Here is a 17550-nt window from a genome sequence, read left to right on the forward strand (position 1 = left end):
TTTTTTTCCTTTCCTTTTATTTGACTTAGTTTCTTTTTTTGTTTTGTTTTGGTTTTTTTGAGTTTCTTTTCCTGTAATAATTTTAATTCTTTTCGGGACCGAGAGTGCTTGCGTTAGGGGAAAACGTATATATAATCACATCAGTTGCGGCTGCTGCATAGCTTCTTGGTGGGCCGAAGGGTACCACGACGTGTAGCTGGGGATGTAGGTGCCCGGGGTCCCCGACGAGGCCTTACCGGAGGCGGAGGTGGTATTCCACACTGGAGGCACGGGTGGCGAGCTGCCCGAGAGAGCCCTGCCGTTGGTCAAGGCGCTGCTCTCCAGGGCGGCCCCTCCTTGCTTCATCAGCTTCTTGAATTTGGAGCGCTTGTTCTGAAACCAAATCTTCACCTGCAAAGGGGAGCGGAGCAGGGTTCAGGATCCCTCGGTACGGTCCAGCATCCCTCCATCCCTCCATCCCTCGCAAGGCACGGCGGACCCCCGCACCCGGCGGCCCCCCAGCTTCTCTCCCTCATTCCCCCCCCCGTGCTGTGTTGTTTTGTGACACCAAGGCCCCCAGCGGGAGCCCCTGGGCCCACTGCGGCGGCCTCTGCGGGGGCTTCCACAGCACCGGGAGCCCCCGCGGCGGGACGGTGCCTCCCCGGGCCCCGCTGCCCACGGCTGTGACCCGGGCGCGTTACGCGTGTGGCCTCCCACGCTCACGGTGGGGACACGGAGGGGACACGAGAGAGGGGCCGACTCAGTCGCAGCTGTACCTGGGTCTGGGTGAGTCCCAGAGAGGCTGCGAGCTCGGCTCTTTCGGGAAGAGCCAGGTACTGAGTCTGCTGGAACCTCCTGTTCAAAGCCTGTAGCTGCAAACTGGAGTAAATAGTCCTGGGTTTGCGGATTTTTTTCCCTTTCCCATTAAAGCGAACTTCCCCTCCTTCTACCACAGTGCTTTTCTCCGATTCGGCCCCTACAAACAACAAACGACGCAGAATAAATAATAATAATAGCAGCGATAGCAATAATAGCAGTAACAGTAATAGCAGCAGCAGCAGCAGTAACAATAACAACAGCAACATCGACAATAACAATAATGAGAAGGAAGAAAAGTGAAGCTCGAGTAACGCTAACAAAGGCTCCGGGCGATTATGGCAGCCCAGGCTTCTTCCCAGCGAAAGTTTGCTATTTTTACAGGCTGCAGTTTAGGTTTAATTACCCTTAATTGCATACATTGTTTATAGCGCTACGCAATAAATAATTACGAAGACTAATACGTGCACATCTGGGTTGGTTTCTTTTCCAGCCAAGCATTGTGTGCTCTGTGTATTGGTCCCCTGTGATTCTCAGCCTCTCTTGACTAATATTTTGTAATTTAATTTAATTTTTTCCCCCGATAGATTTTTTTTAATACAACACCCTCCCTCCCTCCTTGCCTTCCCTCCTCCCCTCCCCCCCCTCCCCAAAGCCGAGTGCACCTACCTGTCTCCTCTAACCGGGTCTGAGTCAGGCTGGAGCTGTTGGGGTAGGACTGCACTGAACTGATGTAGGGGTTGGTCGAGTGGCTGCTGACCGAGTTCACATAGGGGTAGCCCAGCGGTCGGGAGAAGGACGAAGCTGTGCTGTACGAGCTGTCAGGCTGAGAGTGGCCCGCGGAGTGTAAACAGTGCATGGAATAGTGTCCGTGGGACATGGGAGAAGGAGACATTTGCTGGCTGGGCGGCCCAAACTCCATAAAGACAGCCTTCCCTGAGACGGGGCTATTTAGACTCTCTGGCATGGTAGTCATGGTCATTTCTTGTCGCTTGGTCTGTGTGTGTGTTCTCTCTTCAGCTTGCCTTTTTGGGGTCTGTTGTGTTTCTCAGGACAGGAAAGAACCCAATTTAAGCGAAACAGGGTTTTTCACTTTCCATTCATAAGAAAATGGAGTTTGTCTCTTTGAAAAGTCTAAGCATGATGCTGTAGATCTACACAAACTCGCCTAAAAGCTTTGACTCAGCCAAGTCTATGAATATTCATGAGACGGCGGAGCTGATTGGTCCGCCGTCTTGCATAATCGCTTTGGATTGGTCCGAGGCGCTCGGGGCTCGCCCGGACCCCGGTGAGCGCGGAGAGCCGGGCTGGCAGCGCCGCGCTTGCCCGAGCGCCGGCGGCGGCCGCGGCGCGCCCCGCTCCCGGCCGGCCCGGAGCCCGCTCCCATCGCAGGCCGCCCGCTCCCGCCGCCGGACACCGAAGGCGCCGAGCCGGACTTAGGCGGAAGGCACCGCAACCCCCCGCGCCCCTCGCCGCCCCTCGCCGCGGAGGGGACCGCAGCCGTGCTCGGCCGGCTCGGCGGGCTGCAGGGGCTTTGCAGCTGCCCGCCCCGCTCCGGCAGAGGCGGCGGCACCCGCGGACAAAGCGAGCGGCCCCCGCCCGCCGGGCCCCGCGGGAGCCAGGGGCTCTCGGGCCCGGCCCGCGCGTCCCAGCGCCGTCCGCAGCTCCAGATCGCGCCGCCCGCCCATTGCCGTTCTCGCTTTAAAGGGAAAAAATCCATCCAACCAAACAAAGTCCCCCTGAAAGGGCCCAACGGCGCATTTGAGCTTAAAATGAAAACTTCCGCGTGCGTGAGCGGTAAATGAGGTGGGACTTAGGAGATCCTCCCCAGAAAGCCCACGATGAATCCCAAATTACTTCGCTAGATAATTAGAAAGTGTTGATAATTATTTCTTTCATAATTCTGCGGTGTGACTGTAACAGGAAAATGATCTTGTGAAAGTTCACACGTGCAGATGTATTAGTTACTGATTCATTTGATTAAATGCTAGTCTCAAGTGCTCTGATCCACAGCTGAAGGCGGCCCCATTAGCATAACACTGATGTTTAATTTTCATACGCATAATTAGCCATATATTTAACACTAATAGCAACATGCAGCCTTCCAGCATTAAACAGCCTGGGATTTGATCTGGCCTGGGCTGAACTTTCCCGGTTACACCTAGGCTGTCTAGGGTGCGCAGTTATCACTGCACTACATCTATGTAATCAAGCACATTTTGGCAAAGGGAGAACACCAATAAAAATGAACATTCAAAACAAATCGCAGCGTTGATGTCGTTAGAGGTACTAGCGCCGGCAGCGGGGCTTGGGCACCCCCGACGGAGCCCGCACCGTGTTCAGGCTCCTTCGGGCAGCGACGGCCCTTGAAGCAGCCGGCCCCTGACTGTGCAAAGCTGGCACAAGCGAGCCCCTCTGCTCCCTTTTTTTTTTTTTCCTCCTTTCATTAGTGGCTCTGTCGGTTTTAATTGCCCGTTTCCTAACGACGCTTTTACCTCCTTCCCCCCCCCTCCTTTTTTTTCCCCCCTCAATGTTTTGGTGTGGTTTTTTTTTTGTTTTTTGGGTTTTTTTTTAATTTGCTCGCAATACGCTAAGTTCACTCCCACTAACTCTCCGAGGCTTGGCGCAGAAGGGGCAGTGACGGTGTTTCCGCACGCACACGGTGCCCCCCGCCAGCCAGCTCTGCCCTCCTGGCCGTGGAAGTGACCACCCGAGGCGGGTCAGCGAGCTTGGCCGGGCAGGGAACAGGGCGCCCCGGCAGCTCCGGCGCCTCCGCCGGCCTCAGCCTGACAACTGCAGAGAGCCGCTCCGCGTCCGCCGGGACTGCCGAATTCTCTGATCGGCCGGACGCAGGCAGTTCCGGGGCGAACCGCAGTCCGCCCAACGCCGCCAAAGCCCCGCGGTCGGTGAGGCTCTTCTCGCCCCCGTCCTGCAGAGCAGGGCCCCCGCCCCTCCGTGGTCCCGGTGAGCGCGGCTCCGGCGGGCGCCGAGGGGCCGCGGCCGCAGGACGTCCTGACCCCGCGGGAGCGACCGCCACGTCGGGGCTCTCATCGTGCGGGCCCGGCAACACCTTCGGCATGATGGGCTTGTGCGAGGCGCTGGCTGTCTCCGAACAGCCGAGACATCTCTTCAGTCTCATGGGTAATTAGGATTACAAAGGTGCGCTATCAATGCCTCCGGCTGGCCGCCAGCGCTCCGCAGCGGCCGGTAAAACTCGCAGTCCCAGCAGAGTTACCGGCGGGACTTCAGGGCTCAGTGATTACCAGGAGCTGCCGGCAGTCCCCCTACGATGGGCTGCGGGGGGTTCCCTGCTCCCGGTTGCTCTGTCGCTGCGGTAAGAGCAGGACAGGGGGCAAAGGGCAGACGATGGTGAGAAACATGGCACCTGCGGTGCCATCCAGGGGCTCCCGGCGTGGCCAAAATCCACGGGAAGCACCTCTGGTGCGCCTCCCGGGACGCGCCGGACACCCTGCTGCTGCCAGCGCCCCTCAGAGCGGGCAGCGCGGCTGGGCGATGGAACGTAAGGGAACAAAACACATGCCCCTCCAGGCAATGCCGACCGTCCTTCGCACTGTTTAATCTCTGCGTATTTGTAAACTTGGCTGCATCGTTTGTTTTGCAGGTTTTATGGCCTTCCAAGCTCCTCTCGGGGAGGATGAAGCTGAGTAGCTGCCCCGCGGTGTTAGCCACATTCAGGGAGGGGGGTCCCCGCTTTTTGAAAAGCTGCTGTTAGAAACTATTAGAGCTGAGAGTTCAATGTACTTGAATGGAAGTAAACAGCAGAGTAGAGCTGTAAGAAAGCAGCTTACTTCTGTCCAGGACCACTGAGAGAGCCAGCACTGAGCCACTCTGGTTGCCTGAATGTGCAACTGGCCAGCCCTCAGCATGCGACCCCCTCTGCCTGCAGTGAGGGCCAAGTCACTTGTGCCAAACAGCACAGCACCACTGTTGCCATAGGCCTGGGGAACTTCTGGAAGTCCTTTAATGATCTCCAAGGCTACCCCACCTTTCACAGGCCCAGGTCCTGCTCTGGTAGCCTCCAAATATCAATGTGAGGCTTGTTTGGTGCCACGGGGCAGTCAGCAGCTGGCTAAACTGCAAATCAACCCCTGCACGGCTGGCAGGCCTGGACAGGACTGCAGAGAGCACAGGGTCCAGTGAGACCGCAGCTCGTGAGGTCCATCGGTTCCAAACTCCGTGCAGGAGTCAGGACTCCTCTTCCAGACTGCAAACTCCTCTGCCTCCATAAAATGCTTAAACTGTAGAGTGCCTCTCCCTTAACCAACATGGGCACCACAGAGCAGTGATTACCCCAAACTGGCTAATTTTTCAAGCAGGGCAATTATTGATCCCCGGAGAGGCATGCTTTGCATCTCATTTTTAATCACTTTTTGTGCTGTGTAAAAAGGGGCAAGAAGCAGGGGATTGCTGCTGGGAATGATGCTGGGAAGAGTCTGCTCCCTCTGCCTGATGCGCTCAGGAAACTTTTTTCCATCCTAGTAGAAGTTACAGCCTGGGAAACAACACTGTGTTAATCACAATGAAGACAAATTGACTCTGTGCCTCATCTATAAAGGGAAAATGCTATGTTTCTCTGTCCTCTCAACTGCTTAAAGACTGTATCATCTGATATCTATTTGCTCCACATAGGATTTGGAAGAGGGGGCACCACTTTCTGCCCCTAACCCCAAATAACCCAAATCCTTTGCCACTTGCAGACTGGGCATGGCTGCTCCTAGGGTCACAAAAAAACTAAAGACTTTTATTAAATACTCACCAGGTAATATACAGAAAGAACTATGTCCAGAGCCAACCCCTCAAATTGCTTTTTCTGTCCCCTGGAGTGACTTATGCAACAGCCATTCCCCTCAGAAATTACAGAAACCTCTTCTCTGTCCCGAGTGAAACTTGAAATCCCAGAAGTACAGCAAGTCTCTCCACTTCTTGCTCCATCTTTAGGCTTCTTCCACCAGTTTAGTGAGGATTTCTGCTCCCTCTGAGGTAATCACCAGGGTATGTTCAAATTGTGCCGATCTGAAATTCACATTTAGCAGTTATGAGGGGGAAAACACATTCACCATGCCTGGAAACTCATCTGCTTGGGTTTTTTTGCCTGTCAGCGATGAGTTCCATGTCTTAGGAAATACCAAAAAATAAAATCAGGCACCTTTTATTGTCTACAGAAATTGCAGTCCATTTGTCCTCCAGAATCTTAAATTCAGGGGATCCTTCCATTATTATTGGCTCTGCAGCAAGGAAAAAAAGAAGAAAAAAAAAGTATTCTAAAGTTAGTTGCACTCCTGTATGGATTGTGAAACAACCAAAAAGAGGGGGGCAGGTAGCTCCCCTTCCATACAGGTCCCAGCTCCCTGGGCTGGCATTCTCTTGACACACTAAAATGTGAACTAAAAAGGAAGACAAAACAGCAAGGTAGGAAGTTGCCCATTTCTCTTTTGTAAAAGCATGGAATTTTAATCAAGCTTTAATTAAGACCGTGTGGATAATAACCAAAGCACCAACCACATTTATAAACAACAGATAGTTTTAAATATTCGAATTTTTAAAACAGGCTTAAAATGTTCATTAAACCAGCAAAACAACAATTTTCTTATTTCCTTCTAATTGCCGCGCCATTTAGCCACACAGTGAGAACGAAGGCTTTTCCCCCAGCAGTTCTCCACGACTGGAAGTGAGCACGATCAGTCTGCGGGGCGAGGCTCCGGCTGCTTACCGCCGCCGCAGTCCCCAAACCCAACAGCAGCTCTGGAAGGCAGCGAATGACTAAGTGCCACCAGGCTGCTCGGCTTCGGGGACACGATCGCATCCTTCTCACCCTCCTCAAATCAAGTGTGCCGGCAGAGTCTCTGCCTTGCCAAAAATAGGAGTCAAATATTAGCAAAATTGATAATTAACATTTCATTCTTTAAATCTTGTAATTTGAAAATTATTTAATCCTAACAGTTTCTAACGCATTTTAAAAAATTATATCTTAATCTATTTCCTAAGAGGTCAATCTCACCGACGTCCCCCTGTCTGCACGGTTATTGCTACATCTCAATAAAGAAATGTTACAGATATGGGCTGCTCCGTGTGTGCTTTTTAACAGAAAACCATAGCAGAGAGTTACTAACCTATTGTGAACGCCATTCCCTCTTCCATTAACAAATCACTGTCATTGGCTACAAAAGAAAAAAAAACAAACCAGCGTTTATGCATCTTGGGTCTTTTTTTTTTTTTTTTTTTTTTTTTTTTTTTAAGAGAGCGCAACCAAGCCCTTTGTTTAAACCCCTTTTTAGCTCGCAGGTACTGTGCATCCGAGCCCCGTTATGAGCCGGAGCACCCGCCGAAAGCGATCCCACCCCGGCCGCAGCGAGACCACCCCGACGGCGGCTCCGTGCAGGCCGGGAGCGCTCACGTTTTAGCAGAGATTTTCCTTTGCCCCGTGACAAACTTTGCCGGCGCGGCTCGGGCGCGGGCGGGACGCGGAGCGCGGGACAGGGCGCTCCGGGGCTCAGCTGCCCCGGCCACTCCGTAAACGAGAGACTTGTCCTCATAAATACCCACGCGACCCTCAGAAAACGAGGCCGGGGATGCCCTCCGGGTTCCCAGCGATTTAATCTCCCCACCGCCGGCCCGGCGGCGTGCTGGGTGTGTGTGTGGGGGGGGCTCTGCTCGCTTTACCGCCCTCCCTCTCCCCCTCCCCGGAGCCCTCATCGCCCGGGCGGAGCGGGGGAAGACGGGCCCGGCTGGCGGGGGCCGCTTACCGTGGTGCCACACCTCGGGGTGCCCGTGAAAGTACGACCCGATGCCGTGGCCGACGAAGAAGGGGCAGACCTGGAAGCCACCTTGCCATGCCAGGGAGCTGTGGGGGCAAAGACGATCTGTCAGGGTGCGTGCCCCCAGCGGAGCGGGGGAAGACGGGCCCGGCGGGCGGGGGCCGCTTACCGTGGTGCCACACCTCGGGGTGCCCGTGAAAGTACGACCCGATGCCGTGGCCGACGAAGAAGGGGCAGACCTGGAAGCCACCTTGCCATGCCAGGGAGCTGTGGGGGCAAAGACGATCTGTCAGGGTGCGTGCCCCCACCACCATCCCCGCTAGACGGCCCCAGCCCCTGCTACCGCGTTGTGACACCGGGTCACACTTTGCCACCGTTCCGAAAGAGAGTCATTGAAGGGAGCACGGCTGAGCCATTGTTAGGTTTCAGAGTTAACACGCCTGCCAACAGAGGCTGGTAGCTCCCGTGCCAGCCCTGCTAAGTAAAACGGCAGTGTGTTGTCTCCCTGCTCGATGGAGGGTAACCTTTTCCACAAGCACACTGAGAACTCATTTTAAGATGGCACAGCTGAAGTTGCCAAGTCGGGCAGCCAAGGCCTCAGCACAGCACCAAAGCACAGCCTCTGCCGAGCTCCCTGTAAGTGCAGAGTCTGTGCTGGGCTGCATACCCAAGGGCCTGCACTGGGTTTCCTGCAGGAGAAGAGGCTCCTGCTGCCAACAGGGAGAGTTAAGAGCCCTACTACTTTGCTTTCATAATACTTCAAACATTTAGTATAAAAACGTATTGAAAGTTCAGCAAATAGATGTATGCTAAATAACAAGGTATTTCTAATGAATCTATTGCCACAGAGGCAAAACCAAATAATAACAATTACAGTATTTCAGTTCTGCCTGAGAGATCTGCCCTGCCTTTCATGGCCTGCCTCAGGGAGAAGCATCTCTGAGAACAGCCTACAGGACCATGGCTGAGCACTGATCCCTACCCATGGCAGGAAAGCAAATTCCTATCCCAGTTCCCCAAAACTGGAGGACCTGGAGAGACAAGGGGTATGCTCTGGCTGCTGCCCACCACATGTCTGCAGGCTTCACTTTCAGGGTCTCGCTGTACTCAAGCAGTGGTGGAGGCAGTGGTGGACACAGTGATTTGAGGCAGCTCAGACAGGAGGCCTGCCTGTATCCAAACCAGAAAAATGCAGAGATTCATGAAGATCTGGAGATGGATTAGAAGTGACAAGAAAGTTATCCTTGTCCCTGCATATCACTCCCATCCTATTTCTAAAATCAAACGGGAGCAGGACAGGAACGCACTTAGCCTGAAGAGATTTTGCCTATAACTTCAAAAGCTTCATTTGCTCCTTTGAATTAAGGTAGGCACCGAAGAACTTCAGGAGTGTCTGTATTTATATCTTAGGAAATGCACTCTCACAGTTTCACTACAGGTGAAAAGCTGGAAAAGTTAGAAAACTCAACTAAAGATAAAGCTGTTGCAGAAATTAAAGCCTGTTAATCCCCATGGGGTAGCTTTTATTCAGGTGCAAAGTGGCCTCAGCTTGCTGTACAAAGTAATCACCTTTGCACACCAGGCTCCACAGACTCTGCAGTGCTGGCTCCAGTGCCCATGGGTCATCGTCCCAGAATTTAATGCCACTCAATTGAGGGACATGCTGCTCCACCACAGTTAAATGGCAATGAGAGAGTAGAGTTGGTTAATGCTGCAGTGTTCAGACCTTAGAACATATTTTAACAGGATTCGTATATTACCTTCTACCTTTTTATTGCTCTGATAAAAAGACTCATTACATTTTTTCATTAACTCTGGAGAAGAATAGAAATTTCAGGTTTAGGTACCCCCAAACTCCAAAGTACTGGCAAAGAGGATTACCGATAAAGCTAGAAATTGGGGCTCAATTTGTTTGCACTCAAAGTCCAGGCTTTATAAATAATTTATATACACATAAACTTTATACATCAATTATTTTGAAAAAACTCATGAAGGATTATGCAATGAGAAGTCCTACTACAGACAGAAAATACTTTCTCCCCTGCCTTTCTATTCATGTTCCCCATATCTGGGTCAGAGTCTTGGCTGCTGGCTATGATGCTGCTGAAGGTCAAGCAAGAAGTACAGGGAATGGTGATGAGTTAGAAAGCCAGATTCCTCAGAAACATACAAAAAATCCAAGATCTCCAGTGACCAAGCCCAGAGCAATGCAGATGATGATTCCCATATGAGTGAAGTGATTCTCTGAAGAGAGATGGGAGAAACCATTCATGCAACATGTGATAAAGTTTTCTTTCATCTTCTTCTGCCAGTCTTTTTGCAAAATCATAAACAATCACACTAACTGTTCAGCTTTGCTGATGTCCTTACATGGGATCCCTGACCACTTACAGAGCATGGTCATTTTTTTTATTACTACAGGATTTTTTCTTCCAGAAAAATCCATGTTCTGTAGCAAAACAGAAATAGTTTCTCTCTGTGCATCTGTTCTTCTGAGCACCATGGCTGCATACTTTCCAGTGAGCAGGGGAAGCTCCAGCCTCAGCATTCAGCTGCTGCCAAGGAGGGTGGCAGTAGCAGCAGGAGCTGTGTGTTGGGCACACAGAAGGCAGTGTTACAACAGTATCCTCTCCTCATGCAGTCAAAGAAATGGTTCATATGCATCTCAACAGTGAATTCTACCACTTTCTTGCCAAACAGATTGAAAACAACTCTGTTAGCATCAGTACTTCAGTGGTTACTGTCTGTGATCAAAAGAGGGGATCCCAGAGCTCACAGGGCATTGACATCTACACTGACAGACACTGTGCCCCCCTTCTGCCCTCTTTTTTACATACAGAGCCTTGGTATTCTCTACATAAAATGTAACATGGTCAACAGACCTGAAGTAACACACAGAAAATAAGCTGCAGGTATGAAATTCAGCCATTTTCAATCTGCTTTTAGTATTTGCATGAGCTTCGGGCGTTTCTCTCCACATCTACTAGCTTTACTTTGGAGTTTTTAATAAATCCCAGTGAGCTCTTACATCCTTGTGGAGTTACAGTAAAACATGCAGCTTTCATAACAAAACAAAGCTGCTAATCCTAGCTACAACTTGCACAGGTAATCCTGTAAATGTACATGTTGGCTGTAACTTGGAGACAGCTCTGAGAAGAGTGAATTGAACTAGTGGTCTTGGTTAGCCTCTCTGGTCTCCAGGATTCCCAGGCTGTGGAATCTGATTAAAAAATCAAGATGCCAGAGAGTGGAGCTTTTTTGCACACATTTACCATTTCTTGCTGACAACAGCTCAACATTTTGGTCTCGCTGTCTCACTGCCCAGCTCGGGACCTGTCTGTCTGTGGTGGCCTTTCTTTGCAGCTTTCCCATGAGACAATCTTACAAGACTGCAGCCCCAACTTCATCAGATGCTTCTTGTAGACAGGCAGCGTAAGCTGGAGGAGACAGCTGGAGGAGCCCTGATTGCAAGTGGGGAAGCAGTGAAGGCAGGAGGCAGAGGCTGGCATGGCTGAGCTGGGCTGCCTGGCATCTGCTACAGGAAAGGATGTGCCAGTCTGCCAGTTCCCCTTAGGATGAGGTACATCCCAGCAAATCATTTCCAGGGGCAGCAGATGTACACTCACAAGATGGCATCAAGAGAAAAAAAAACGTTCCTCAGAATAATCACTGTTAAAAATACCCATTGACAACATTTATTATCACACATATTGATCTTTGTTGTATATCTGGGCAGAGGTGAATTGGGCAGGATTAAAACACAATTATTTCGTGAGCCCAGTAATTGGTTTTATGTTTTGCTGCCATGTGTTCTAGCGCAGTGGCTGAGGAGTCAAGAGTAGCTGCAGTGCTGCTTTTCTTTTGCTGATGGCAAAGCCAGGCCAAGTGTCTGGCATTGGCATGGATCAGCAGTGACCCAGCTGGCAAAGGAACATCACCGAGGGCCCAGCTATCCTCCTGAAGCCATTGGCAGAGCCTGTCAGATGCTCGTGTCAGCCTTCAGAGAGTGGAGACAGGAGAGATAGGTGTCAGTTGCCATCTGAGCATCCTCTTCCCATGTTGCCAGACAACAGCTAATTCTCTGAAAGGAGGGATAAGTGTGGAGACATGCATTGCTGTCCTGACAGCAGCCTAACAGGGAAATTGCCACAAAGGAGGAACAGGCAGGACTGACTCTCTAGAAAGCTTTCCCCTATACTCAAGCTTCCCCTCAAAGGAACTCTTGGGTGATAAATCCCTTCTGTTAAGCTGAAAAGCAGGTTGAAAGAATTTCCTTAGGGAGCTGTGCTGTGTAGATACCCTCTGGGTGCACCTAGAGGAGCATTTTCCTTTTTTTACCAAATTTTGTCACTTTTTATCAGGGTAGGTCTGGTCTAGTATTCTTAGCACTCACTGAAGAAAAAAAAAGGTGAAACAATCCAATTTTCAGCACTGATTCCTACTGCTTCTCTGGGCTCTGTGGTGGCACAAGGGAAGAAAGAATTTGACTGATTGGACAAGATGGCACAGACTGCTTTGCTGCCAAGGATAAGCATCCTGGTGAACTGATCCTCAGCCAGGGATGCTTCTCCCACAGTGCCAGCTTCTCTTACCAGGGATGAAACCTTATCCAAAACAGTCCTGCAGAGCAGCATGACATGAATGGCTGAAGTTGTTAAACAAATTTGTCTTACACTTCTTGGCAGTGAATATACTTGAGAAACACTGAAACTGGTAATAGCCCCATGATAATTGTGTTCTTATGTAGGGATCTGATTTTTTTTTTAATTAGAAGTAATCATGTTTGTCTTAGCTATATTAGTAGCAAATTGGCTGCTGAATGGCATACTTGTTTTTGGTTTTTTTTAAAGCATTGACACCAGACTCATCCTAAACTATATTTAATTGTGATAAAAAACCCCTATTTTGAATAGTACCATAGTATTGAATTTGAGAAATTACAAAATTCTACTGGGAAAATATTCAAGTGGGATTTTTTTTCTGGAATAGTAATCCTAGACTGAGGGAATGCACAAGTTCAGGGATTCCCTGTAATGACAATAAATGTTGAGGTATAATTAGTAATATTTTTGAAAGCCAACAATTGTTTTTTGAAAGAGAGGTACATTTTAGTTTCAAACTGGAACACAAATTACTGTATTTTTCTTACAATAGTGCTGAACTTTTATTTGAGGTTCTCTGTTTCTGAAAGCAGACATGATGGATTGAAATAAAAGATAATTTATTGCAATGCTTACTTTCAAGTGCAGAGAGAAGCAGTGTAATTGTAATTTACAGTAGCTGTCAAGGAAAATCTATCACAGATGACATTAAAATGACTTATTTTGCCTGAGCCACTTATTGTTTAAATGTGCATAATCTGATAGAAACAGATTTTTTTAAAAAATCTGCTTTATATTGTTCTAAATTAATATCAAAACATATACTTACTAGTTAAACATTTTAAACCATTTATTAATACTTTCATCACTACTATTTTTTGTAGGAGCTGAAATTTGATTTATTTAACAACATCACTTTTAAGTTCTTTAGCTCTCTACACCCATAACACTTTCATGCACTTAGACTCACTCTCTAAAAAGCAGATTTCAAACTAGATATATTTTTTGTCGGAAAATGTCAGAAATAGTAGAAGAAAATGGACCATAGGGACCAATTCCATTTACACAGGAACTGACCAATAGTTTTGATACGAGGTAAGCAAAGATCCAAATTTTTCTAAGCAAAGTAATTCACAAATCCATGCAGTCTTTTATTTGCAACTTGTAGCCGATGGAAGAATGAACCGCTATCAGTGAAATACTCAGTGTCAGCTATTGAGCTTCCATGACAAAGATTGTGTTCCAATATTGACTGCAAACTTAATCTGAAATATAATTATTCTGAAACCTACTGTAGAAAGGAAATATTCTCATTATTTGTGCATAAGATGCATTCTGGATATGACTGGAGCACCTTTACAGAAAAACTGATGAAAGAAACTTAGACACATTTCCATTCTGTTGGACCTAAATGTTTTCAGCTTGTAGGTGCTTGTTCTCAGGCATTTATAATACCTAACTCTTGTGAAACTTGAGATTTTGATATATATATATGTATTATATGTCTGTCTGTAAGCAAATGTCAAATGACAAATAACCTGAAACACACAGCTTCACCAAGCCAAGGTGAGCTTTCAGCAGAGGGAGTGTTAAAGTAGTTCTAAACAAATCAGCACATTTAAATTGTCAACACGATAAAATCTTGAGAAATAAAGTTAATGACCTGCTATTACGTATGCAGTTTTGAATAGCTACTAGCTTCAATTAATCTGCTTTGTAAAGGGGACACTGACTATATATTTACATTTTGCAAGGAAACTGACCTCTGCAACAACACAGCAAAAATCCAATGTCACATTCAACTCTGTTCTTTTTCTTCTTCCTCCTTTTTTTTTTTTTTTTAAAAAAAAAAAAAAACCAGCTAGAATTAATGTAGTGAATCTGTAATGAAATGCATTATCCTGCATGGAGATTTATCAGATTTTCCAACTGAATGCCATGCTTTGCTAGCACTAGCTGGAGTTCACCTGCATGTTGGTGTGGCGTGTGGCTCTTTTTTGTAAAGAGTTAAGTTGAACACAAAAAAAGGGAACAAAGGTCAGCACCCAGCCGCCACTTGAATGTGAGATTTTTCTTTTTATTCCCCTTGATGTATACTAGGCTCTGTGTTATTAGTCTTAATGATGGAAAATTGTAGTGTTGATACAAATCTTTTTTTCAAAGTAGTAGGCGGGAGCTCCATTTGTTAGTAAGTTTTTTTGTGACTAAAAGCCATGGACAGTACATTTATGTAGCAGTAAAAGGCCTAGATGCTCTTTCCATAGCAGAGCTAATTATTCCTACTGTGACCTTACTGATCTACCCTGTTCCTAGTACATCTCATCTGCACGCCTGTTCCTCTGTGTAGATGGTGTCAGAGAATATGAAAAACCCTATAATGAAACCATTTTCATGATGGAGAAAGGCTACTGGAGTTGCACTTGCTACAAAGAGGCTCAATTATATGAGTAATTGTGATAATTTTCTACATTCATAGCCTTCAATGGGGAAAAAAGAATGAGAGCCACAAAAGAAAATTACTTTAACAAGAAAGTACAGAGAGTAAAAATGGAAGAAGAGACAAAAAGGGGGAAAAAATAACCAGAAAAAAAAGTTTAAAAAATAGATCTGGAGGGAGGAATAGCAAGACAGGGAGAACAACAGAAATGCTCAAAAAGCCTATGTGCAGCTGTGTTGCACAATTAAATTGAATTTTTTTTCTGCAGTTGATGAATGTGACTACTGCAAATGTGCCTCTGTAGTTAGCTATCATTTGTTGTTCCGTGACAGGAAAAGGATAATTACCTCTCAGAGAGAATCAAAGGCTGACATGCCCTTTAGACACAGCCATGAATGCAGAGCTCGATAGAATGCTTGAATAAGAATCCAGTGTTCTGTGCCCCCTTCTACTCAAGAATAAATTTTGTTAAAATGCAAGAGCACCACCAGTAAATTTGTTGAACCCTAGGTGTTCAAAAATATGAGGTGCATCTATCGACTCATCCCATTTGCAAAAATAAAACTACATTTTGAATTCACTTCTATTATATTCATGGACAGTAAGATAGTGAGATATGCATTAAATTTCTTTTCCCAGTAGGGGTCTGATTCAACATTTCCTATGAAAGAACAGAAAGACACTATCCTTTTTCTCCAGGCTAGTTAGCCTATAATTTAAAACTGTCAAAAACACAATTTTATACAAAGTCTTCAATAAAAGCTTCTCAGATATAACCCAAAGAGGTTTTACTAAAGTTTGATTCAGACTCTGTTACAATATTTTTAAAGCTATAAATACATCTAACTGATATTTTGCCGTTCTCTTTTTTTCTTAAAGTATTTGAAGATTTACAACGAAAAAAAAAAAGCAGCATCCTTTCAAGGTGACTAAGCCTTGCAGCTTTTAAGTAATCAGGATGAATTCAATAGCTTGTTGGGACCATTAGCAGTCCGAAGAAGTATTGCTTAATGAAATGTATATGATATATGTCTATTTCTTTCTTTTGGCAAACATTTTAAAATAATCCATAGGTACCTTCAAAAAACTAAGACACATTTTTATTTAAAGCCATCAGCAGAAGAATCATGACTGCATTTATGTGAAGGTTAGAAGAGATGCAAAACAGGGAAAAATCTCTGAATGTCAGCTCTTTTTTCTCTATGACGTTAGTAGGCACTGCTCTTTGTAAGATCAGAAGCTCTCGAGTTAAATATTTTTGTAGTTTTTAAACAAAGAGCTTATTTATGTTGACTAATTCCTTTGTAACAGTCAATGAAAACAATGGTTTCTAACTGTCTGACACCGTTAGACAGATGTGGTGTAGTGTCACATACAAATAAAAAATAAACAAAAGCCCACTGCAAATTACATCTGTTAATTTAAATCTACTTTATGAATATATTTGTCTTTTTCTACAGTTATCTTTGCTGACCCTAGTGTAATTCACTTAAAAAAAATACCTCTTATCCGAGGAACAACATTATAGCTTGGCAGTTCACATACTGATATCAGACTGAAATGATGGTTTTGAATCATAAAACATGTCATCAGCTTTATACCAAACCACCAATAACCTTTGTCCCATTTGCCAGCCCTCCTTTTACTTGTCAATATAAGGCTTACCTGATTGTGTTTCCAATTACAGAGAAGGGAGCCCCTGGTCTGCAAGCTGCAATTGCTTCATCTCTACATTTCCTGGCAACCTCCACTAACTTTTCACCAGATTTATCCACATTGCCCACCAAAAAGGTTTCAGAAGTGTCACCATGGTAGCCATTGTAATACACCTAAACATATACAGAAATGCAAAGACATTTTCTCATTTTGCATCCAGAAACAAATCATTGTCTTAATTAAATCCATTCTTTCTAGGAACAAGCTGTATTTTGCAACAGATAGACAGGTAAGTCATATTTGCAAGACTGGAAAAGCAAAACATTGCAGAGGAAAAAAAAAAGACTGCAAGGTGCCTAAGGGTTGCCAATGTTGCCAATTAAAAATTTAAGAAAAGCAGAAGCTGTGCATCAGTGGCCAGCAGCACACCAGGCAGTGACACTGCTCAGCCACAGGACATGAGCATAACTGGGCTGCTTGGGAGAAGATGTGTGGGGGATGTGAGGTGGGCCTTGGGGGCTGTTGGGTGCCCACCCATCCTGGCCCCTCTGCAGCCAGGGACCTGCTTGCACCCCAGAGGGGCAGGGACTGAGCCCCAGCGCTGGCCCTGGCCACAGGGGAACCTGTTGGTGGCTGGCAGGGAGGTGAAGGTCCGCAGGCAGCAGCCCCCACTGGAGCCCTGAGCTGAGAGCCATACCCTGCTACCAACAGCCAGAGTGAACCCCACGGACCAAAGCTACTGTCAGCTCTGGCAGGTTTTCTTTAATCTCATTTTTAAGCTACAATATGGCATTAACACTGGATTTTACTTCTGATTTCCAGAGATGAATTTTGAGAGAATAAATGTACTACTGTGGCACTGAAAAATTTTCATGTTCTGAAAATGGAACATGCTGTTGAATTACTTCCATATTGTTTTTTTAATTTTCTTTTTGAAATTTCATAGGTTTTAAATGCTAGCCCTCCTGAAATCCTCTGTTGAGTGCAAGAAATCTTGGCTATGCACTATAGAGATCTACAACACACCATTAAAATGGGGTTTGCAGCTCTGCACATGGCAGGCAGGCCCATAATTGTAAGACCAAGCAATATTTCCCTACAAAAAGACAAATTATAATGGTGCACAGTTTTGATCTTCTAAAACATTTTTTCTCCCCCAAACAGTGGGCAACTATCCTTCTACAACTAATTACTCACCGAGCTCGAGCCACTGAACTTTTGCCACTGGCAAGTTATTTGTGAAAGACAGACTCACATTCTTTTTGGTTCCAAACAAAAAAAAAAA

General features: G+C 46.7%; 2 protein-coding genes across 4 annotated transcripts in view; both read right to left on the reverse strand.

Moving 5' to 3' along the window:
- DLX1 (distal-less homeobox 1) lies at window positions 1-1998 on the reverse strand. The gene is made up of 3 exons (XM_039700223.1): window positions 1465-1998; window positions 756-955; window positions 1-390 (listed from the first exon to the last, which is right to left on the reverse strand). Exons 1-3 carry the CDS (start codon window positions 1775-1777, stop codon window positions 136-138), a joined length of 768 nt encoding a protein of 255 aa, XP_039556157.1. The 5' UTR covers window positions 1778-1998; the 3' UTR covers window positions 1-135.
- A 3530-nt stretch (window positions 1999-5528) lies between these two features.
- The window catches only part of METAP1D (methionyl aminopeptidase type 1D, mitochondrial), a 31194-nt gene continuing 19172 nt past the window's right edge, over window positions 5529-17550 (reverse strand). For 2 of the 3 annotated variants that reach the window (XM_039700203.1, XM_039700196.1), the window contains exons 6-10: window positions 16275-16438; window positions 7741-7838; window positions 6927-6974; window positions 5963-6041; window positions 5529-5829 (exon numbers count right to left, since the gene is read on the reverse strand). In XM_039700203.1, coding sequence (XP_039556137.1) covers window positions 5751-5829; window positions 5963-6041; window positions 6927-6974; window positions 7741-7838; window positions 16275-16438 — 468 coding nt within the window. In that variant the 3' untranslated portion in view covers window positions 5529-5750. Of the gene's footprint in view, window positions 5830-5962; window positions 6042-6926; window positions 6975-7740; window positions 7839-16274; window positions 16439-17550 lie in introns of those variants that run through there. The other variant, XM_039700212.1, reaches the window with a different exon arrangement.

The sequence above is a fragment of the Passer montanus genome, unplaced genomic scaffold (genome assembly GCF_014805655.1).
Source record: "Passer montanus isolate IOZ18808 unplaced genomic scaffold, ASM1480565v1 scaffold1, whole genome shotgun sequence".
NCBI classification, from domain to species: Eukaryota; Metazoa; Chordata; class Aves; order Passeriformes; family Passeridae; genus Passer; species Passer montanus.